Source organism: Colius striatus, chromosome 14 (assembly GCF_028858725.1).
Source record: "Colius striatus isolate bColStr4 chromosome 14, bColStr4.1.hap1, whole genome shotgun sequence".
NCBI lineage: Eukaryota > Metazoa > Chordata > Aves > Coliiformes > Coliidae > Colius > Colius striatus.
In genome coordinates this window covers 6,999,331-7,024,279 of record NC_084772.1, presented here as the reverse complement: position 1 = coordinate 7,024,279, position 24,949 = coordinate 6,999,331, and the positions used below count along the sequence as shown (strand labels likewise).

At 37.0% G+C, this 24,949-nt stretch overlaps 1 protein-coding gene across 2 annotated transcripts in view; it reads right to left on the bottom strand.

The window, feature by feature from the left end:
• The window catches only part of TOX3 (TOX high mobility group box family member 3), a 75,590-nt gene that overhangs the window by 4,489 nt on the left and 46,152 nt on the right, over positions 1-24,949 (bottom strand). Inside the window, exons 2-5 of one of the 2 annotated variants that reach the window (XM_062007546.1) lie at positions 20,479-20,544; positions 16,292-16,546; positions 2,050-2,319; positions 532-759 (exon numbers count right to left, since the gene is read on the bottom strand). In XM_062007546.1, coding sequence (XP_061863530.1) covers positions 532-759; positions 2,050-2,319; positions 16,292-16,546; positions 20,479-20,544 — 819 coding nt within the window. The remainder of the gene's footprint in view (positions 1-531; positions 760-2,049; positions 2,320-16,291; positions 16,547-20,478; positions 20,545-24,949) is intronic. The other variant, XM_062007548.1, reaches the window with a different exon arrangement.

Genomic DNA, 24,949 nt, shown 5'->3' with positions numbered 1-24,949 from the left:
GTACAGAAAGAAGAATAACCCTTAAGGAAGAACAAAACTCATCATTCTGTACCAAGTTTGAGTCGAAGATAACATTTCACACATGATATTGTAATGAGGCACAGAAGATTGGCTTCAAAGGCTGGAAATCAACATGCTTTGTAACAAATTTGTAAGGCAGATCAAAGGGAAATGGTAAATGTGCTGTACCTTCCTCTTTTCTAACTTCTGATTAATAGGAAACAAGAGCTTTGAAATAGGAATCATCAAAAGATGGTCTTAAAAGGACTCTAGGACTATATCACCTGAGCTTTTTTTACTAACTGCCCTTTAAAATTTAAAGACAAATTCAGCCATTTAGTACTACTTACTGTAGTAACCAAATGATTTTTAGATGACAGGGCTTCAGCAAGTTCAAAAAACAGTGTAGCTCTACAAAGTAATAAGTCCACATCAGCAAGTAGTATGGTCCTCTCAAAGCAGAGGTCAGAGGTTATTTTTCAAGGATTACTATTTTACTTCTTGCAAGACAACCCTGCACCAATTTTTTACCTGTTTTTGTTCTTCTCCTAAACTGTCCCACATAGATGCCACTATTTTTGACACATCTCCAAATGTAGCATTCGGGTTCTGCCCTTTAATTGCAGCTTGTGTATCCCTGAAGAAAAGGGCATATGCTGACACTGGCTTCTGTGGCTCATTGGGATCTTTCTTTTTCTTCTTCTTTGGAGTCTTGGGCTTCTTGCCAGAATCTGGGGCAGCTCGTTTTTCTCCAGTAGCCTAAGAAACAGTAACAACAAAAACAGTCAATATATGCATGAAATAAAGCAGATTAATTAAAAAACATAATTTAAGATCTGACATTAATATATGGACAAAACTACTATGTAGGCAACCTTTTGGAGTGCTCTGTTGTGTAAGCCTTTCTCCAATCAAATAGGACTTAGTTGCAACTTCACCTCATCAGATCTACTGGAACTACATGAATGGTTACTACTCATTGTAAGCATAGCTCAGAAATTCATATCTTATGAGCTTTACCTGTAAAAGTACATCCCAATACTAATCTGTATTTTAAAAAAATTAAGATTTAATCTAAAGTATATTGTGAGTAGGCAATTTAGATTTTTCCATTAAGATGTAATTTTGTCAGTTGAGACTCAAAATCTTGGAGGCATTTCCTGATGCCCAGACTTCGCCATGGGGCAGTGGTTAAAAAGCCCACCCTTCAGGCAAAAAGCAGTAACAAGTCCAGAGACTCTGTGGACCCACTGTGTCAAACCCAATTTCAGTGCCCCCACAGCAGCACTGGATGCTCCATTACTCCCAGGTACTGGCCCTGCACAGACATCTCCCTCATGACCCTGGGATGGGGCACCCCTGGAGCAGCATCCCCAAGATCACACAGGTAACTCTGGCCTCCTTGTGTCCTGTAACACCTTGAACTATGCAAAGATTACCACAACAAGGGGAAAACGTGGCTCTGAATACACCTCTATGATAGTCATTTTACCTTGACATTTTGAGAATCCAGAGCAATCATCTTTCCATAGGTACCATTTCCATTTACTTAATGAGAAAACCTTTCATTGAACAGTCTAAATTAGGCCTTTAAATATAACACCTGTGCTTTATTTCATTGATAAATAATTCTTTTTATAATAGATTTAAAGAAAAGTGTAAATTAACAAAATTTTCAGTTAGGAAAAAGCTTATTTTATTTCTGTCTAAATGCAGCTGTTTTATACAACTCCAGAGAATATCAAAATGACAAAACCATCCAAAGCCAATGAGTAAAGAGATTCACTAGATCTATAAAATCTGAAATTAATTACAAATCTATTAGACCAAAAAAATATATATAAGTCTATTCTTACATTTACTATTATGGAGCTATTGTGGTGACTTCTTACATAAAGAAGCTAAACAGCAAATGGATCCTCTTCCATTCTTTTGTAACATTTGTATTTTATATGAGCACACTGCAGCTGAGACAACAGTGCCACATTCATGAAAATACAGCATGAAGATATGTAAAGCTTACTCACTGCAGTGCATGGAATAACTTACTCTATTTGATTCATCTGCATCTTCTTCATTTATAGAGCTGGATGGGGAAGGAGTGGCTGATTTACTCGCAGGAGGGGAGGGAGAAGTGTGTGGCAAATTAGTGCCTCCTAAATTTAGCCCCAGCTGCGCACTTAGCTGTGACTGGTTAATGGTGGTTAGCTGAGAAGGAGGCATAATTCCCGAATGAGTGGCATCAGTCATATGGACAATAGATCTCATAATCAGAGAGTGATCCGGGCGATACTGGGACACTTGTGTGTGACTCTGGTCCTGAAAGAGATTAAAATGTTATTTAGTCATTAGCAGTTACCATGTAGCATTATCAGGTAAAATTATTTTGCCAGGCTTACAGGACACTGTCCACTTGCAGCTTGTTTAGTTTCATTAAAAAATGAATTAAATCCATTTTTTAGTAAATTAAATGCAGCAGCAGTTTCCACACTCGCCTCAGACTTCACTTCTCTCTCACTTGTGAGTGGAGCTTTTGTTGTGGAATAAAAATTGCATTATCCCATTTTTAAACATTTCTTCTCTCAATGCAGTGCAAAATACCCACATAAATGCCAGGGAAACAGTCTGACTGGTGATACAGGGAAAACATTGCAACTGAGAAGGCACAAACTGCTGTCAAATGCAGAAAGTAAACAAAACTAGGGCGGGGGGATATATATAGAGAAAAGCATCTTCCTTTACTGACATTCAATTATTCTTAGTTGTTACTAGTAACAGGTATAAAACAATTCTGTCTGAGTGGGATTTTAAAGTTGTTTTAAACAAAGAAGACTGTCCTGGCAGGTCTCAAGGGTAGACACAGCAGCACAACGGAGAAGTGTTCAAATATTCCTAACCAGTCTTAATAATCCCTGTTTATAAGTACCTGACACAACTACATATTCTTATCTTTAATCTAACAATGAAACACATGTGCAAGTAGCAAGCTATGTACCAACCAGTGACTTTATTTTTCTTGTATTTCATGTCTCAAACTCCAGTGCCTGCATCGTTTTGTTTCTACTGTTTCTAAAGAGCATAAACTATGTCTTCTTATACATTTGCACAAGACTTGCCACATTTGTACACAAAAAGAAGCCAGGCCCTGAAGGTAAAGTCAACTGGAATCTGCCTATGAACTCTGTTTTCCTTGTTTTTAACCACACATAGATCAATACATAATGAAGCAACATTTATACAGAAAAGATTATTTTTTTTTAATCACAGTGAATAAGTGATGAGAATAAATAGCTCACAAATTGATTCATCAACTTGATTAATCTATAGCCATTGCTTGAACAGACAAATGTGAGAAAGAAATTAGATTTTGAAAACTCTTTCATTATTAATAACCGACACTGCAATTAGTAGCAGGTGCAACGAGCCCTAATGAAATAACACAGAACAAAACAGCAATGCTGGGAGCCCAGCATACAGTCCTCCAGACTTCCACAGTCTGGAGTCTGATTTTCTCAGTGCTCTCTCACTAAATGTAGATAAGCCCAAATCAGTTTTCAAACATCTGCATCTACACAGAGGTAAGTTTAGCCCAAGTGACTTTCCTCTTCTGTTTTTCTACTCTTCCCTCAACAGAGGCAGTAGTTCTGTGCTCCTGAAAGCCTCTTCTTGGATGGGACAAGTGCATCCATGCCAAGAAGCAATACATATGTTAGAGAAGATGCACACCCTGCCTCATCCATCTGACATACAATTGCTGCAACACACTGCTTCTCTATAGCAAGAAATCATATTAATTCTGAATGTGGTATACATATGTCTTTCTGTTGAAGCCTATAAGGCAAAAAGAAACCTTTTTTAACATAAAAGTACATGTAGTGCTGCACCTGGACCCAGTATAGATGAAGCTAACCTCACAAGTTTATGATCCAGATCCTGTACACTAGGTCTCACCCTCATTTTCCCCATGCTTTCCAAGCTATTGACAACTTGGCTCATCATCCATACTGTATCATGCTGCTTTTTCTGTTTCTTAAGTTCTTTTAACATTTTCAGTAAGAGTGTAGCTCCTTACAGACGAATGCATGTGCCAAAAGTGGAGCACTTGATTCAGAAAGATCAAAACATCAGACTTATTGGCTGAAATATCCATTTGCTTCAGGGCACCTTTCTGTGAAAATTTATTAACATTAACTAGAGGGTCATTTTGATTATGACTTGTATTGGCAGTGGCATCTGGAAGTCACTGAAAGTCTTTTGCAAAAAGATATCACTTTCTGCATATTACTCCATTCATTTAAGTTTCCAGACATTATTGCATGAAGAAAATCTGCTGCTAAAGCAAACGTGGAGATCAGAACAATCTTCTCTCAGAGAAATCAACTGTCTTCATTATTTTGCATGCAGTACTTTCTTGGAAGTATTCTACACCTCTAAAAAAGAGTAATTTTTATTCTTTATTTATTGTTACACAACACACACCTTCCTGGCCTTTACACTGAAGCAACAAAACATGATAACATGGGTTACAAAGCATTTACTCCAAGTCTTGTCACTTCAGTTGCATCTATGATTTTATTGAGACTAAATTCTCTTGACTTGTACTGACCCAGAATCTAATTTTATACGTAAGCCCATGAATTCTTAACTGTCCCTTTTTCCCACACTATTTGATGCTTGTGTGATTTCTTATGTCCATGTATTTAATTCCAGTTTTCTGTATCTTTTCCTAAATTTTTAGTGCTTTTTTTTGTTTGTTTTTAAAGCTTCACTAAAAGCTACAAGTAGAAATAGCAATATTTTGTAACTGGTTATCTAGCACCAAACAGAGAAGACACACAAATTAAAGAAAATATTTTGCATAATTTGAAATCAGGTACCTATAGCTTTCAGACAAGGAAGTATACACCATTTTTTTACATTTGTACAGTAGCAAGAACATAAGGGAGCTAATCAATAGCAACAGCATTTGCAAACAAAATATTCTAAGGAGGAATCTATAATCAAAAATACAAAATTTCCAACAACTATCTGAGCTCTTATTTTTCTTATATACTATAAAGACCAACATTGAACCAAAAGGATCAGTGGCATTTCATTATGCATAAAATGTTTGTCAAAGAAATGTTTAACAACCAATATCACCTTATACCAAAAGCACACATGGAAATATAAATGCACTAAAACATCCACATGACATCCTAATTACATTACTACATGGAAATTGAAAAACTCATGGATTCAAAATAATCCACTGAGAATACTGTGAACGTTTTAGAGAATATCACAAGCTCTTTTACATAAACTTAACCAGAAGTAAAAGTGATATGCAAGTATTATGAACATTCAGGATTTTTGTAACATTATGCAAAAATGATAGATTAGCTCTGACAAAAATTCATGAACTTCTCAAGCGGACAGAATCACGTTTTGATTGAGTCTGATCTGCTTTACAGTCTTGGATTGAAGCTAGGCAAAACTTGCTGATTTTAACACAAGTCAGGAAAAACTCAACCACTGGTTTACTCAGCATGACAATCAAACAAGGACATAACGTGAAATGGAAAACTAGAGAAAAGTAACTTCTGAGGTTCTTCTGCAGACTGAAATGACTTTGTATCAGATCTCTCTGTTATTATCCTACATGAGTGCTACACAAACCTCTCAGGTATAGAGACATTCACTGAAGGGAATGTCAGCCGTCTCTCGGATCTCCTCAATTATTGACATCAATCAAAAAAGCAAAATATGGTCTAAAATGTTTCCCCTGTCCAATCCCACTCCTATATTCTAACGCATCTGTATTGTTATTCTATTTAGTGACTGGATAACAGTTCTTTGCCTGGCATGTAAATGAGTATGTATGCTCAGGTCTCTTCCTTTGCTCTCTTTTTTTGGGGTTGGGGTGTGAGCTGGTGGGCTATGAGCTGGTGGTCTCCCTCTGCCACCTTTACCTTTCCCCAGTTACTGCAGATGTTTGATGACCTCATGCTAATTAGGTACCATCCAAACTTTGGGCCTTCAGAGGCAGCAGGCTCCCTCCTTACCAGTCTCTGGTCCCTTTTTAAGGACACAGAGCAGTCTGGTTCACACGACAAAGCTCCCGATTCATGGTCATCCCAACCTCAACAGTGTAAAACACAGCCTTGGCATTAACCCCTTCTTCTAACTGTTAAAGTCTGTTTCTCAAGATACTTGGCTCCTTGTAAACCGCATCAGTCTCACAACGTCCTCTACACAGTGGGAGTGGAGGGGGAGTCCACAGGTCCTGTCTGCTGCCTTTGTTCATTTTTTCATTTTGTTATTGGTCACACTGGGAGTTGTACAGTTCCTTCTCAAAACTACTTTATGGGGCCTGTATCTAGACACACTGGCTTTCTGTCACAACTCTCTTGCACAACTCCAATAGTACTTTCAACATTTGAGGCACAGAAGGCCGCATCAAAGAAACCATAAGGATACTCACTCATCAAACTATCCTACTCTCAACTATTCTAATCTATTTAGACAGTCTTGCCAAAGAAGTCGTATTTTGTCACATTGCCTAAGGACAGATGTCTCAGGGCATATGCCAAATATATAGCTTCTTTTACTTTGATTTGTAAAAGTTCTCAAAAACTGATAAAATACCAGTTCCTCAGAAGCCATTGGAAAGCAAACAGCAGAGTACAGAGACTGAAAAATAAAGGTATGTGTGAACTCCTACACTTTAATTTATACAGTATTATCAAAGGTGTTCTTCAATAATTACCATGCTTGAGCCAGTGACAGCAAAACATATCACTGAGTGCTAAGGGAAAAATAAAGTGATAAAAGATAACTCGTTCTTCTGTTATCAACTCATTAAGAATCTAGTAGTTAATACAGCTAGTATTTATTTTGACAGATAAATGCATCTAGATACTACATTGAAAGAGGCACTAAATTCTACTTATCCTGTATTTTGAGAACTATTTACATACAATAATTTTAGTCTGGAATTCTACCCTGATACAATTTTAATCTCTAGGAACATTCAATATGATATTTAAAAATATAACCAGGAAATTACTTTTTAGAATGTTTTGAGTAATATTGAAATCTTGATTAAAGTCATTTGTCTACAGCCTTCAATCATTTCAATAGGTAACACCTCCAGTAAGACTCTTTTCTAGCTATGTCAGGACCAAGCCCATGGAAGTGCCTACAGGACGATGGAGGGCTGGGATCTGACCCTATACTGCATGAGCTAGCCTGGAAAGTGAGAAATCTACCAATAAAAATAGCTATACAAAACCCAGCATTTATGGTTATGCTCAGTGTGCCCTGGTTTCACATGTCGACTTAAAACATTATATATTCTGTTGCCTCAGGAATTCATCACTGTCACTGTAACATAAGCTGATGTAATATTTTAAAGCATATATTTAAGTTGAAGGAAACACACTGCAATCTAAAGAGAAAAATCCTCAGTTGTCCCTGTCTGTGAATTACTCCCATTACTTTTGGCCAAGTCAGCGTATCTCTAGAAGAAATCCTCAATACTCTTTTCTCCATGAGTAAAGTATAGATAAAAGAATCCATTAATCTAAATTTTTACAAGATTGGAATTCACTGCCAATCAAAACCAAACTAACAGGATGCTTTTCTCTGACAGAGATTAAATCCTTACTTAATAGAACACAAAACAGTTGTACTTGGTACTGCCAGCACTAAAGAAGTGTCCCTCCTCTCCCTTCCTCAGATAGTGCCATCAGTAATAGATCTGTCAAACTGCAGTTATCAGAAGATCCACTACAAGCAGCAGCCTCTTCTCCCTGGCAATGAGAAAACTCCCATGTTTTGCTTCATTTCTCTGTAGAAAAGGAAACCTTACCTAATTTAATTCCCAAATAAAGGCTACAACAAACAGGACGTGTCGGCTCAGAAAAAAAAAAATCATGCTTGCAGCTGCATTTAAAAGATTGGTTGGTGGTAGGAGGCTCACACACATTTTGCTGCCTTAGAAACATGGAGAATACACAATTTGTTGGGCTATGTGCTCCCTCAGTCCTCCTGCATCAGAAATTACTCTTTTCTGTTCAGAAAGAGCACATAAGCAAGAGGAGGAATACGAAGAATCAAGCAAACCAAAACCAATAAACATGAAGGCCTTTCTCTGTAATGCTGATAATTACCCAACCCAGCATAGAGCATTTGCTATTTGGGAACCTTGTCCTGTGAACCTGTAAGTCCCTCAGTACTTCTTGGTTGCCTCAGTTGCTATTGAGACCTCCTGCTTTGGAAAGGCTTCTGCTGTTGCAGATGGACAGCGCCATAGGGTGGCTATAGCTTTTCACTCATCCACAGCAGCTGTTACTGGTGCTTTAGCATCACCTAATTCACAAATTCTTTATAATTTAATTTTTAGATCATTTGGTAGAGGCATTTAAAAACAGATTCTTCACTCTCTTCTCCCTGAACATCTACCATACTTTAAAGCATATTGAATCACACTCCTTTTGGACAAGGTACCCAACAGCATGATCACAATACATGTGTGACTCAGATCACAGATCTGGGCTCTGATCTGATGAGTCTGTTGGCATGAGGAGCTTCTCTCCAAATTAGCAGTACAAGCTTAGGTCTGCTGTATGCAAACAGCAAAAGCACATTGCAAACAAACCCTGGATCGTTAAAATTAAGCCCCGAAATGTCAGAAAAATGTTGTTAGCAGTTTTGTTACAACCTCTGCAACTTCAGGTGCTTCAGCTACCAAATCAAAGGCAGACTTCAAAGGTCCTTATTATGCAGTAAGCAACATGGGGAGAGACTGCACAGAAGTATGACAACTAACAAACATTATCAAAGGTAACAAAAATTGTGCAAGGAATTAGTGGGGACAGACTTTGGGGTTACATGGCATTTGTTTGTTCAAAAATTGCTACAAGTGTTGGTAGCTATGTTGGGGGTGGGCTAAGTTTTCTTTGGGTTTTGGGGAGTGAGGTTTTCTGTTTTGATTTTCCTTGTTTGTTGTTGGCTTTTAAAGAAGTCGGAAAAGTAGGTCTCATTATCTTTTGTATTACCAGAGCTAGGTATTTTTTCTTCCAGCTACCTGACAACACAGAATAATTTAAAACTCTACAGAGACTTAGTATTTCTTTATAGCTTGAGAACTTGAAGTGGAAGCTGAGTATTGGGTAAGCTGTCCAAGGGGAAACACAAGCGGTAGCAGCACTGAATAGCAGGAATCTCAAAGAAAGTTTTCCAGTGACCCAAGAAAGAGGGTGCTTGGACATAATAAAGCCTTTGGGCAGATAAAATATATACAGACCAGCTGCAGCATCTGCCTCATTTGGCCGTCTTAAGAAAGCAGCACCTGATTTTAGAGTTTAAACTCAGGAGGCAGAATAGTTTAAAATCACAGCCAACACCTAATACACAGCTGGTGTCCCTGGTCATATAGGTCTGTGTTCCTACTGAGCTCAGTTCTCAGAAATATCATAGATACAGCTTCCTCACGGTTTTCCCAGTGGGGTGTATAATTTTCCACATATTAATATCACATCTCATAATATCTTCTGGAGTTGATATATCTTGATTTAGTCATTACTAATATAAAATAGTCACAATATTTTTTTTCTAGACTGTTCATCCAATGTTTCTATGTTCCTCTTCTTTTGTGTGGAATTCCCTCTGTATCTTGACAGGTAATAACCTACTTGCATTAATTTTTAATCATCTTCTTGCAGCACCAGCAGTACCTGCTCTTTAAATAGGCATTTTTAGCAACTGCTGCCACTTGGTTTCCTATGGACAGGTTCTTTCTTGCATTTACTATGATTTGCCTATTTTTAAAAAGAACACCAGAACACATTTCCTTCTCCAACCATAACAACTCATTAACAGATGGCCCATTGTGTCTGTACCAATGAGAAAGGAGGGAAGAGCATGTGTCTCAGAAAAATGACTTTATTATACACATTGAGTATTACAATGTCACTGAGGACATGAAAATCTAAACACTATTAAAACCCTATTATTTAGTACATCAGCAGCCTAGTACCATCTTTGTATCATGTCAAAGGCATAATATGCAGGTCCTGTGCAGAAGCTATGGACTCCAGTGCTTACAACCCATTCTCCATCTTCCCTGAAAGACCCATAAACTGCACAAATGCTCCCTGAAAGGTAACTAAAAAATGCACAACTATGTCATTCAATGTAAAATAAAATATTTAACTACGTACTAATCAAAAAAAAGAAAAAAGACTCTGTAAAGAGTTGAAAGTTCAACAGCAAAGCACACAGCTCAACTCTGTGGGCAGAAACCAGTGTCACAGCAGAGCTGATTGTGGGCACCAGAGCTGCAAATTCCCAACTGAGTCCTGACTGTCTAATTTTACATAGTGTCTGCCACCATGTGAAAAGGTTTTGTATATGACCAAATGTCACTGATCTAAGCCACCAGAGCATCATTTAATTTGGTATTACTCAATTTTGAGGTTAATTTTCCTTTGTACGACAAATTATTACAATTAGCATCAATAACAGCTATCATTTCTGCCGGGAAAGCCCAGCAGAAACCAGACTAACACTGCTGATTTAAAACCTGAGTTTAGTAATCCACCGTAGCAACCAAAGAAAAAACAGGAATAAGAAAACTCCAAAGACAATCTCTCTTGCTATTAAAAATCCTTCCTACTCCTTTAAATGAATAATTATAACTTTCCAGAATTGGTTGTATGTTTTGTATTAAAGATAACAATAAACATGTTCATAACAATAACAAGGGCTTGTTTTAATAGACTGTTCCAGGCGTTAAACACATTAATGACCCATGAAATAACTGTTTCATCTGCAACACATTAAACAATGTTGTTGTAACATTGTATTAATTGAAAACCTACTCCATTCTCTCTAGATAGGAGATTACAGGCTTGGTAATCTCCTATTTAGGAGAGATTTACAAATAAGCGTCTTTGTAAAGGAAAATCAAATATATAAATTAGAGGCATGCAGTCAGGTGAGGAGTGAAATAACTGTCTTTTGCCGACTTTAAAGCAACTTTTTAAGCTTTTATTCATGGAATCTTCTGTTAATCTATTCATGTAAAGTTAATTAGTAATTTGGGAACTTAAATTACTAAAAAAGATTTAGACCTTTTGGTAAAAGGCACCACTGTTCTGAAACACTAATAGTATTTCTATGGTATGCAGCCTTTTATAACCTCAAATTTGCAACTTAGCTCTTTAAAGCCACGTCATTGAGCTGTTTATTTAAAAAGTCTCTTCTTGAAATAAAAGCAATAGCCACCATCATGTCTTTGATTTGAGCACAGTGCCACTCCTAAGCAGCAATGTAATTAAAGATGAGCGTATTCCACTATGAATTAGCCTTATCTGTGCAGAATCCTGAATGCACTGACAGTATTGCAACAATTATAAAATATAAACAAGCTCAAACCTTCATCAAATGGGAAACACATTTTCTCTAGCAGCATAAGTAATACAGGGACCAATATATGCAAAATTATCAGCCTGGTTTTGTAACATCTGTACTTTTTTGAATAAAAGAAAAAAAAAAATCAGACTGAAAAGAGACAATTATTTTACTGTCTGTTTCTTACATATCAGAAAGAGAATTTTGAAATTCATCAAAGCTAACCTTCTGTTATGTACAACAGGCTAAGCTGAAAAGAATGTTAACAAGTTCAATTTTCATTCAATCAGCACTACTGCTCTCTGAAATGTTTCATTGCAGGAAAGAAATAAAAATAATCTATATGGTAATTATGAGGATGAATCCCCCAGTAACTTTCAGCTACATGAAAGGTCAGTTCTATTCAAGATATTTTATCAGTCCCCTGCACATACTCCTGTCCTGTCATTTTAAATCTGAACAGCATTTTATTTTCCCATTTACAGCTACCTGCAGAATTAAGCACTTAAGCCAAATAAGAAAAAAAAAAAAAAAAAAAAGAAGAAAAAAAAAAGAAATGTTGAATGCTGGCAAAGGCTATAATAGCATGGAGATAAATCGTTCAGCTGCTCTCTCTCAAGCCTCTGGGGCTGCAGATTTTTCTTCTCCTGGTGCACTGTGGGTATTCAAAACTTGTTCAACATGATTTCATTTCATTTCAGGCACTGCCTGAGAAAACTAAATTACAGAATCAATCATACAGAAGGTCAGAGTGAGACTTCATTACAAGTATTGCATGCTTGCATGAATATCTTTCATTTATGACTGACCCAATATGTCACAATAGCTGTCTAGTAAAAATAATCCACTTTCTGAAATTGATGTACTACTGATGTCAATGCTACTCAGCAGGCTGGGCAGATTATAGAGAGGTGTTAAAAAAAGGAACCCTCAGGAGCACAAGTTGTAGTTTTATAGAATTGCCACAGTTTGTAGATTAAAATAATTTTTCTATGGGCAGCTCAACAGAAAACAGAGCATTAATATAAAATACCGGGGGTTGATTTTTAATGAGGATCTCGCTGCTGATTTCCACTTATTTATATTCAAGTATTTACAGGGATAACATTTCCATCATGTAAATCCATGTGTTCTTTGAAGTCAAATGTACATCAACACTTCATTTTTCAGTGACTCATTTTTGAACATCAGGATTTTATTTGCATATTATTAAAATATTAAAATCAAACTGCCTCCATTTTATCTCCTCTTTTTGTTGCTGTTTTCTGGTTTTAAAGGTAGAAAAATGCTGTCAAGATAAATGTATTGTGTTTGTTTCCAACAATAATTATGTTAATCAGCATTGTGACAAATTGTCACTCCTTCCATAGGATGTGTATCTTAATAGTATGAACAACTGTTAACCCATCAATATGAGCTTTTAATAACTGCTAGGTCACATTCATGCTGAGAATAAACACCTTTTTTGCACTAGATTTTTTCAATATATTAGTAAACAAAGGATGTGTCAAAAAGAGAATTACTTATTTTTAAACATTTTTTTTGCTCTTCCAGTGGAAAATATGTGAGATACTTGCAGAAGTATTACAAGGTAGCTAGCCAACTCCATACCCTAAGGGAGACACGGGAAAACCTTGACATAACCTATTTTTAACCATGCCTCTGGCGGTTCTGCATTCAAGTTTATAGGTGAACATGTCAGGTAGTACAGAGAAAAAAGACAAAGACACACAGTATTAATCATAATTCTGTCCAAGCCCATTTTATTTTTTCAACATTTGTGATTTAAAATCTCATGACATTTCTTCAAGGTGAAATTCTTCTGCTGGACTTTTAAACAGGGTAGGACTACGTTTATCTATATTAAATATTGCTTACAGTAAAGCTCCCTAATGCTCCACAAGATAACCAATAAACTGAATGCAGTTCATATTAAAATAATTCAAGTTTGTATTCAGCTAAAGAAGCTTTAGTGATTAGCAATACACTATTAATACAGCTTTTAAGTAAAACTATCCTAGCATCGCTGGATAAGAACATTGTTCTGTAAGTGTATATGAACATCATAATTATTTTACAACCCCATCCTTAGTTCTTTCAGATATAGTAAATTCAATTGACCATGAAATGAAATTTCATAGTCAAAATGCCTCCTTTACATTTTTTTTACTGCTGCAATAAAGTTTTTATAGCTGCAAGGCAAGGTAATTCATGAAATGTCTAATTTAAAGATGAATTCTAATATTATTAATAAATATTTACCAGTTTAATAAAGTGCACATTTTTTCACATAAAATATGATATAATGTTTTCATTTTCTATTTTTGAAATACAGATTAACTGCTGGAAAATTTGAGTACTAAAGAGACCTATGTGAGTTCAGGGGAAATCTATGCAAGGACCCTCTGTTAATGTATTTAAACTTCCTGAAGCTACCCAGGATTTATAAGCAGAAGAGAAAAAAGACTACTGACTAAAATACAGTGTCAGGGGCCACTCCATCTCACAGTATAAAACAAATCAAGCAGTTGCAGGGAAGCGCCTGACACACGAACGTCCCTATGAGGCTCCTCCATATCAAATCATGCAATTTCTCATCAATTCTCTGCAGCAAAACTCCACACCAGTTTCTAACCTACAGCTTTGAACTAGCAATCACCTTGGAAAATACCACTGGACTATGGGGATAAGAAGGTATGAGCTTCCTTAGATCCTCTCTGACCAAACTGTTACACGAACAAATTGTTACCACTGAAGTCAATCATTAATTTCTACGTTGTACAGTCTAGAAAAAAAAGAAAGGAAAAGATGTAAAGCTTCCCATTAAGAGGTGAGACAGACTGTTAAGGTGACAGCATTTACTCACGGAAGAATCATGTATCAGTGAAAAGATGCAAAATTAGAAGGCAAAACTGTCAAGTTACACTCCACTTGATAATATTGAGGGAATATTCATACACATTAACACCACTGATCCAGCTCATGATATTTATTACATATTTCTGAGCAAGTTTCATTGTATTCAGTGTACACATGCTCCATTACTTTAGTTTTCAGGCACAACATTCCTGACTCTCAGGTTTTATTCATCTGATCTTTCTTTAGTAGTCATCTAACACGACCAGTGCACAAATACAAAATAAGATCTGAAAAGAAGCATGACATCCTTCAAGGCCTGTTTTAGGCAGTTCCTGCTTTGTATCTGGGGAATTACTGGATTCTCTATGTCCTAAGTAGTGAGCTGTTTGTGCTTTATTCTGTATTAGTGTTAGCTACTCTTCATGACCTCCAAGGAAATATTAACATTTGCAATGAAGCCAGTAGCCTGTGGAATTCCAGAGAAATATTTGCTGCATGTTGATTCATAAATCTTTAATTAATTTTCATTTGCCAAAATAATAAAAAAGAAAAAGAGACTTACATGAAATCATTAACATGACAACACGATGACCTTTATTACAGTCCAGCAGTAAATCTTTTCACTACACAAAGTTTCACAAAAGGTCTTATATAACACAGCCAATTAGAAAAAATATAGGTGACGTAAAATATCTGTTCAAGCTAAACATTCACTCTGTCTTCAATATGCAATATAGAAACTAATTCTAACTGTAACCACTGAGGTTAAAATGCTAAACTGACTCACAGCTGTGCCTCATCACTGTGACTATGAATGTTACTGCACAAAGCTTAGAGAAACTCAAGCAGGGAGACAGCCCCCAAAGCTGAACGGGAAATAAAAGAGGAAAGGGGAAACTGCCCCACTTACCCTCCCACTGATATCACAGCCATCCAGTGTGTATAGATTCTGGAGAAGACTCCACACAGCCTTGGTTTTGACTATTCTAATTAACAGCAAAGAACACTGGAATTAGCCTAACAGCCCCCTTCACTCTTCTCTTCCCCTCGCCTGGATCATCTCTCTCTATCCCGGAGGGCTTGGAAACAGCCTATGTACATAACAGGCCTAATTTGCCACACATGGTCAACATGAGCACTGGATGGAACAAAGTTTTTTTATGTGACCCTATATCTCTGAGTATGGTCAAGGTAATCACAAAATCACAGAAGGGTAGGCGCTGGAAGGGATCTCTAGAGATCATCAAGTCCAGGCCCCTGCTAAAGGAGGTTCACATCACACAGAAGTGTGTCCAGGCAGGTTTGGAAACCCCCAGAGAAGGAGACTCCACACTCTCCCTGGGCAGCCATTGGTAGGGCTCCTTCATCTGAATAGCAAAGAAGTTTTTCTTGTGTTTACATTCCTATAATTTCTACTATGAGTTTAAAAAAAAAGTAAATCCATTTCCATGGAATACAGAGAATATTGGTAAATAGATAGTTTTTTTACTACTGGCCTACTGTGTCTGGCTCCCTTTCTTGTAGTTCGTCCTGGCCAACACAATGGTCTTTCAATTCAATGCCACTGTCAACATATTTTTGAACTTTAGCAGCACTTGGGGTGCACACGATTCCAATGGATATGGCTTTCCAAGTCCATTCCCAACATTAAAATCCTGTGTTTATAAATCCGACTGCTTCTTCACCAGCAATCCACTCACACACTGTACAGCATTGCACTGTACTTTATCAGCCATGTTTATCTTCCCGAATCCATCAATATTAAACCTTTAACAATTTGCGAACTGCCTTGGGGAACTGAATAACAGCATTATCACTGTTTGCTGCGTAACACTGCCAACATGTGTCAGCATTCATACAGGGCACACCTGCACGTGATGCAGAACATCGGTGAGTGCTTGGTCAGGGTGCAATACCAAGAAATCATACAGATCTTTGAGAGGTCAATTGAAACTGATAGACGACACAAAACTACATTACTGTGCTTTGACAAGACAATATTAGGCAACAGAAACACACAAAGAACTGGACCTACCATATGCAATCCATTGGTATGGATGATACCATCTTGTTCCACAAGATTTCGGGATATTGTAATAGAGGGAAGATCCAAGCTCTGGGGGGGAAATTGAGGTGTAAATTCATTTCCTTGTGAAGGCAGCTGGTCACCAAGGCCCTGAAAGGGCAGCAGTATATCTGCCATCCCCAGTGCAGGGTCTGCCTCAGGCGGAGGGGTGATGGGTGGGATTTCAAACTCCTCATCCCCAAGGCTCGGTGTATGGAACGTCTGCTAGAGAAGGACAGGACAAGGCAAATCACGTTAGGGCACACTGCTCACAGCAATCAACTCCTGACCTGCAGCCCAAATCCTGTTTTGTTCTAAAATGCAAAGTGTACAGGCAACAAAATTTGTAAGTTTCACATACTGCAGCGGTTTGTGGATCATTCTGATTAAAGATTTAAGTCTCATTATCATATGGCTTTAATGGAGTATCAGTATTAACAGTTTTTTTAATGCGTACTTAATTAGCAACATCTGTCTTTGTTGTTAGTCTGAATATCAGCTACATTGGATTTGGCTGTATAACAAATTGCCACTTTATTGATATGTTAGTAAAATAGCACAAACAGCTTACATTACTCTCATGCTTCATAAAATACAGCTTTGTAGCACACACACAACATTAATACAGCGCTGACCATTTAACATCTTTTGTTTCCTTTTATCCACTAATAAAACATGAAATATTGTAATTCTGGCATTTATTTCTTTTTTTTTTAATTTCCATCCCCAAAGTACAATGCACCCTTTTAAACACGGGTTGTAATTTGGAGGAGACACACACATAAAAGACCGAGGGTGATTACAGCAGCTTTCAGTGCTTTCTGAAGTAAGCCAGCTTTGTTTGAACAGTGGGTTTGTTACAAACTAAACACCTGTTAAGATGCCTTGAGCAAAAAACATTTACTGCCAGTTATCTTCAGGGTTTGTGCATGTCTGTACGTGTGCATGTGTCTGTCAAAGATAATCTTTATTCAACTAGAGTCTATCTGGCTTTAACATTGCTGACTTTTATTTGGAAAACAAATGAGCTATGCTTATTCAAATTTCTTGTGAGTTAAATGAACTTTCATATATTATTTCAGGTCCACTGCTACTTAATAATAGAAATTCAGTGCTTGAAATTAGGCCATTTTAAATGTACCCAAATCGGGACTGTCATGATCAAACTGGGCAGTTGGCAATCCTAAAACAGGCATTCTTGGCTTCTCCTGGACATGCAAGGTTGCTCTGGGATTTGCTTGTTTGCATTAGTTCAGGATTAAAGTTACAGGGGAGGTGGGTGGAGAAGGAACTGTTTTATGTATTATTTACATTGTTTGAAAGAGTGACTTAATGTCAGTTAATTTAAAAATGATATGTTCAGTGAAAGATCTCATTAACTGCTGCAAATTGTCATCTTTCAAACTGTTAATGATGATATAAATTAATAACCGCTTGAGAGAAGATGGAAACTGAAACACAAGAAAAACCTTTGCTTGCATATAGAACCTGTCAGCTGTCGTTATTGGTCTCACACCAGAAATGATGAGGTCCCAGATTGCTGCAGTCGGCAGTACCGTCAGAGTCTGCTGAGACTCTACCCATCTCGCTCGAACTGCAAGACTGTAACTTAATTCTGGATGTGAAAGCTGTGTCTGGATTAGGAAGACGTTTGACTTCCCTGCTGCTGTACTACAAAAGGTGTGAATTTTTCTTCCCGTGGACCTCATAAGTTCACAAACACAAAGGATGGATTGGCCAGGAGAAGTGGTTGGCTAATGAACATAACCCTATGGCTGCATTTGCAGTTATTTTGGCACTAATGTGGTCTAGTAACAGATGCAACTGTAATTTGTGACTCATTTGCTACCCCATTACTGCTTAATGAAATCTAACATATCACATTAACAATACGGATAAACACTCATTCTTGATATGTGGCATTTGGCTGTTTTCATTACCACTGTAATTAACACTTGAAATATTATTTCAATAAATATTTAAGGTGCTTTAAAATGGGTTGTAGTAATCATGACATAGAGACAGAAAACATAAAGCAAATGTGTGGCTTCTAAGCCATAATGTGCTCCAGGATTACACTCTTAAGGCATTATTTACAGGAATAAAATGGGCTTCTAGCTCAGCAGTGCTCAGGCCCAAAATCATAGCAGGAAAGCTACACTCATGTTAATGTAAAAAGACTATCATTAAATACAATGTAATTCAGTAATTGCAAAGTTAGGTTCATGCTTTAATGCAAACACTAACAATCATATTTTTATTCCTTGTTGAAGCAAAAGGGTTCAGGGAAATTAGTATTATTACAGTATGTTTGAACCTCTCTTTAACTGTCATATTTCTGTGATAGTGGTAATTATAAGAACTGAATCTTTTTTCCTCATCTAACAGAATAACTCCAGGATAGCTGTATAAATATATGACACAGCTAGATAATAATACAATATTGTACTTAGAAAACTAGGATTCATCTTAATACTTATATTACTATAAATGGGAGAGTAAATTGATGAATACCTTTATGTTTTATAACATTAATTCAATCATCACAATATAGCTTGCCCAAATATGGATACCTATCTTTCTTTAAAAACATACAACAGACCTATGTTTTAGGATAAAATAGATGTAATCTAAGAAGAAAGAAAGGTTCTTAGTGTGGTAGTCTTAAATCCAAATCACTGGCATATTCAGCCTGTAAAAAGAGCCTGAATAGTATGCAATTTGGGATTGCAGAAAGGTGCTGTTATGACCAAAAAATGGTATCACATTTGTGGGATTCATCTTACCCATCACATTTTTTTTTCAAGTTATTAACTTTTCAAATATTTATATCTTACACATTTCAAAAAACCTCAAAAACTGTGTGCATGGTTAAATGCCATCTGTACCGAAATGTTCAAAACATTTGTTCCTTTTGATAAAAATGCAAATCTGGAGAACTGTTGTATCAACATATAACAGCCAATGTCTGACACGGTGAATTATCACAGCTGGAATTAAATTGTCTCTGAACAGCTGCTGGCAGCAGAGCTTTCATCAATGTTTGATTCAAATGTAGGAAAGAAATTCTACAGAAAGAAACATCATGTTGTCATTACAGATGGGGTTTGTGTTCATTATCACAAATAACACTGGAGCTAGTGCCAAACAATATTCCCTTATCTAAGCAGTCTTCCTGGGTAAAAAGAGATGGTGACCATTGTAGAAATGATTCACAAAATACAACTCTTAACTCTAACCTTCACATTTATTGTTACATCTTTCTGTTTATTTACTCCAGGATCGCTTTTTAAAAGCTACAGAGGAACACCTGTGACTGAATCATCACAATATGCAAAATTAAGGCTGCCTGGTTTTCTAACATTTCCTCATATCAGGAAGATCACTTACGGCATGTACCCTATATAAATACTTAGTTCTTGTCTCCATGTACATAACTAGACCGTGCATCTTGCACCTTCCTCTGGAATACGAGCTGTCGCTTTTTAGCGATGAGCAAAAGGTGTTTCTGCCTGGAGCCAGGGTCAGCATTAGCATGTTGACAGTCTATAAACTTGCTGTAAGGCAGCACCACTGTAACGAACAGATGGAGACTGTAGTTGCCATACCTTTCTCCTATTTCCATGCTTAGAGGCAGACATCAAATACATCCCCTCCCCAGCCCAGACAGACTCCACCAGCCCAGTCCCTGGCTTTGTTGTTGATCCTGGTCAGAAGTTTCCTTCACACAGCATATACGCTTCAGGCAACAGAGTTGGTTTTGGTTTTCTAACTTACATGAGTATTAAGAACCCAAATTAAAATGTTTCTATCTACAATAGAAATTAGCACATTAGCTAGCAATGACTATTACTAAGCTTGCTTTCGAAGTGTACACCTACTGTGCTTTTTATTTGTTTCCTTCTGTTTATAATTTTTTTCATACATAAAGCAGATTTGTTTCTATTGACATGCTATGTAAGTAACAGCCTTATGGACAGCTAAATTGACTAGTAATGGAGAACTGTCAGGTTATTTTCTTTCTCATTAAAGTCTTTATTTTGTGCTCCATAAAACACACAGATATTCAGCACTTCACTCTTCATCCATTCAAAGTCTGTTAAATTATCACAGCAAACAGCAGAATATGAGCATAGATAAAAAAGAAAAACATCTACCTCATTTGCAGCAAGAAATGCATTATTTGCCTCTGCCATGTTCATGTAGTTGTTATTGTTTCCAAACTGAAAGAAAAATAAACATTCGGGTTTTAATGTATGCCACAGTAAACTTTTCCTTACCCCATCACTGGCATAGAAAAAGTTGAAAAAAAACAAGAACAAAGCAACAAACAGATAAGATGTAATTTTGCAGATGTTCTTCAAAGTCAGAACTAGATTGGATTCAATCTTCTTGTTATTATTATTATTACACAGTCTGCATTCCCAAGTCTATACACAGAAGATTTCCAAGTGTATTTCTTCAACTTCCTTTTTTTTTTGTCCATGTAGCAGACATGGAGACCTAGAGGTGACTTTTCAAATTAAGTGTCCATTAGAAATAGACTGTTCTCCAGAACTACATCTCTCCTGACATGCATTCTACTATTTCTGCAGCTGATCCACAGGATGGTTGTAGCTGGATGTAGCTGCTATATTACTATTTCAAGTAGACCTGTTTTTAAGGGGAAGAAGGTCAATAAAGGGAACAATGAGAATCTGCAGCGTTGCTCTTAAAATCCCATTCTTTCTTCAAAATTCAAAAGTCAAACAATCCTCTTTTGTTTATCCTTCATTCCAGTTGAGCTCCCATACCTCTAGTGAACATTAATACCGGAACATCTTGCAAATCAGAGAAATTCTATCACACTGTGACCTTGAGCTCTACCCCATGCCCACTTACTCCTACTGAAGTGCAACTCTCTCAAACATGAGTGATCTGAAAGGATCCTCTTGGATGCCACAGACCTTTTTCCTCCAGATTCTCAAGCACTTTTAAAGATTGAGTATAGAAAAGAAAAAGATTATCAGCATTTGGTTAACCAGAACTTAGTGTGCCTCATTCCCTTAAACAGCACTTCCAGAAAGCAGGTAGCCTGGTAACTGTTTCTTCATGTGTTCCCAGAGCAGGCAGGCATCTAGACAGAGTCTTTGCTTCAAGGAACACATAGCACACATACTGTGCAGCTACCACTAAAACATGAAATAACAGACTTTCACACTTTCACCTCTCCATTATCAGACATGGCACACACTGCAATGAGTATCAAATGAGAGAAAAGTTCTTGTGCTGTCCCCTAAAATGCCCTATCACTGCTGCTAAAGCCACACTAAACATTCTTCCCTTAACTCTCATTTTTGGGTTCTGTAAAGTAAATGTTTTCAGGAAGACTTTGTTTTATCTTGCCAGACCTTGGTGGACCTCTCCCTCCCCGCAAAACCACAATAGCAAACACTATCACCAGCAGCATAAGCTCTGCAACAAGTACATGAAGATGGGTAACCATGCACCTGCACAGATTCCTTTTTCCAAGCAGGGAATTCCCTTGTGCTTTCAGAGCAGCTGAATCTGTCCTGAAAGGGAAATCATTTTGCTGTAGCTCAATTTGCCACTGCAGTACTTGGTAACGGACTGGTCTTAGAAGAGAAATGTTTCAGGCTCTGACTCTCTCCAGAGTCTCCAGCATTCTAGAGAAGTGGAGGGGCCACAGTGATCATTTTAAGAATTAGTCTTTCCCTGAAAACTCCAAACTCAAATTTCTGAAAGTAAGACCAAAAGTTAAAAGGAGGAAAAAAAAAAAAAAAAAGGATAAAATTATAATGATAGAGGATGAAAAATGGAAGAATTGGAGCCTCGTATACTTGAGGAATTGTCTGACTGACAAACCAGGACAGCAATAACATCAGAGCCATAGAAAGGAAAGAATATGAGATAAGATTCCTCATTCTTGGGTATGAAATCCCATTTGTGTACTTAACATGCAGAATCTTTCAACTTATAACAAGCAACAGAGGCCTTAACACAATATGTAGGCTCCCTCAGCTATTAAAACTCTGTTATCCCCAGCTATGCAGATACTCAAGCAATGTCATCCATTTTTTAAAAGCCCAGACGTCACCCATTTTTGGAAATTAAAAAATTCAAATAAAATTGCACATTCAAATTACTGTTTTGGCACATGAGGATGTGTGTGAGGATTTGTTGCATAAGGATCTAATACTTCAGTTCAACAGTGAGATTGACAGAATAGACTTTTTTCATGTCATTTAGTGGCAAACTAAGAAGGATTTACATGAAAAACTCAACTGGCTTCAACAGAGCTGTTCTTTATACAGTAACAAAAAAAAAAAGAAGAATTCAAGTTTCCAAATCACACCTAAGTGCAAAGGTGGAACAGGCATGTATAGCTCTAACATTCGATAAACAAATGCTATCCTGTTTTAAGGAGCTTTGCACCCATGGGGTTCCAGTTACTCAAAATGGAAACGTAGCTGATTTTTACCCTGAAGAGTAAAATTGTTTTGATCTATGTGTGTTCCTCACACAGCAGCTACTGCTGTTCTGATTGCCAAATGTTCTCTTGCTTTTTATTTTATTAAAGTAAAACAAAGAGGAAAGTGACAACATAATTTTCCATTATATTAAGACTGTGGAAGCAAATCATGTAATGAGGAATGTCAAAGCTAAAAGTTACAAGTTCATATCCATTCTGCTCTTGGGCTACAATACTTAAGACCTTGTGTAGGGTTTGGGCATTGATGTCAGAACCTGGTGTACTTGGGCTTTTGTTAGTATGGATCATAACTAATATTATTTAAATAAACATTTTGTCTCTGAATTAGAAATCCATTGAAGGCACACAACAGTTATCAGTGAGTATTTCTAAGATTAAACTTCTTTACTATCTAACAGTACCTATAACAACAAAAGAAAATAAAATGGTTATTATCTTAAGGACCTAAACAATTCAAAAAACAAATTAAGCTTAGAGTGAAATAAGAACTGGGTTAGAAATCCTCTTCTGAACAGTTAGTCTGCGAATGTAATTACTGAAGAAACTACAGCTAATCAGCTGTGAATTGTATCCATTAATTAGTATTTGCCCTGGAGAAATGAGAAAAATCAGTAACAATGTTAACACTGCAATGCACTGATGAGTACTGAAACACAGGGCCCTCAGCATTTAGTCAAGCAGGTGGCTCCAATGGTCCAAGTAATTTAAAAAGCTCTCACCTGAAGTGCAGAGCTGGAATTGCAAAGCACTTCTTGCATATCTTTGTATCTATATAAGGCTATAATTAATGGCTTTTAATTTAGAAACACTTTGTGATCATCTGGGAACAGTTATAAATCAGTCTAAATAGAACAAGGAGTTTTCATCTATTTTAGTAAAATAATTTGGAAAAGATGTTTTTTGTGAAATTCCTCTTCTTGCAGTCAACATTCTTCTGTACTTATTTTCTGAAGGATCCCTTGCTCAGACTCCTCATAAACACCTCAGAGCTGGCAGCAGGCATTCAAATTAAAGAGGCAACCCACCAATTTGGTTTGCACAGGTATAGTTCTGTCGAGCTCTCACCTGTTGGATTTCCCTAAGACACAAAGTGAGTAAAATGCAGCACCTAGGCCAGCTATTTTTCTTGTCTTGCTGGCCTTGGGATGCTTTAAGATTACTTAGCCATAACAATTAGAAAGCTTTTGCATCTAAAGATCTCAGAGCACCCTCGCCCTGTAACTACAAAATTGTAAACCTTTTTAGCTGCCTTTAGCAACACATGCCATGGCATTACAAACTATTGTTTGTTTCCTTTGATTTCAGGAGTTCAAACTCTATCTTAAGTTTCAATAAATGTATTAAGTGCAGGTACCACAACTTACTGCCACCACAAACCAACAGAAAGCACAAGCATGTGCTCATTTTGTGAAAGGGACTCTACAATCAAACAAAAACTTGTTATGAACCACAGATTTCATTCTTCACGCAAATTGTTGCACTTAAAACCATGACAGTTCAGTCCTCTATTATGTTGCAAAGGCACTCAAATCTTGGCCCTACCAAAAGTCATAAGAACCAATATGAAGACTGTACTTACAGAAACCAGGTATTTGCTTACTAACACTTTGTAGAAAGAATGTAAAGAAAACACGTTCTTTCTAAAACAGCTTATTGAAGCTCTCCTCTTAGATTTCACTACCAAACCTGAAGTCCAGCATCTAACTCTGTTCATCTTTTCTAGGAAGAGTATATACTTATGGTGCTAAGGGAAAACTCATGCCTTTGGCCTAACAAAGGCCAAATCAACTCCAGTCCAGGATTGGAGATACAAAAACTGTATCACTGCCCCACTTCAACAAACGGCACCTTTTCACAGCCCAAACCTCCTAGGCCAGAAGTTATGATACCTGTTGTTTGCAAATCAAGGGATTAGCCACTTTGCACCAGCACAGAACAAAGCTCCTTGGGTTTTCAAGCTGCCCTTTGCACTCACCAGAGCTTAAAAATTGGTTGGCTACAAAAAAAGAGATTAATGGATAGTTGTTTTAACAAAGAAGCCTGATGTGAAGAACGTCACAGGAAACCTTTGCAGTTCAGGATAAAAATCAGTGATTAAATGCTCAAACTCCTAATGAAAAAATCTTCATGAAATC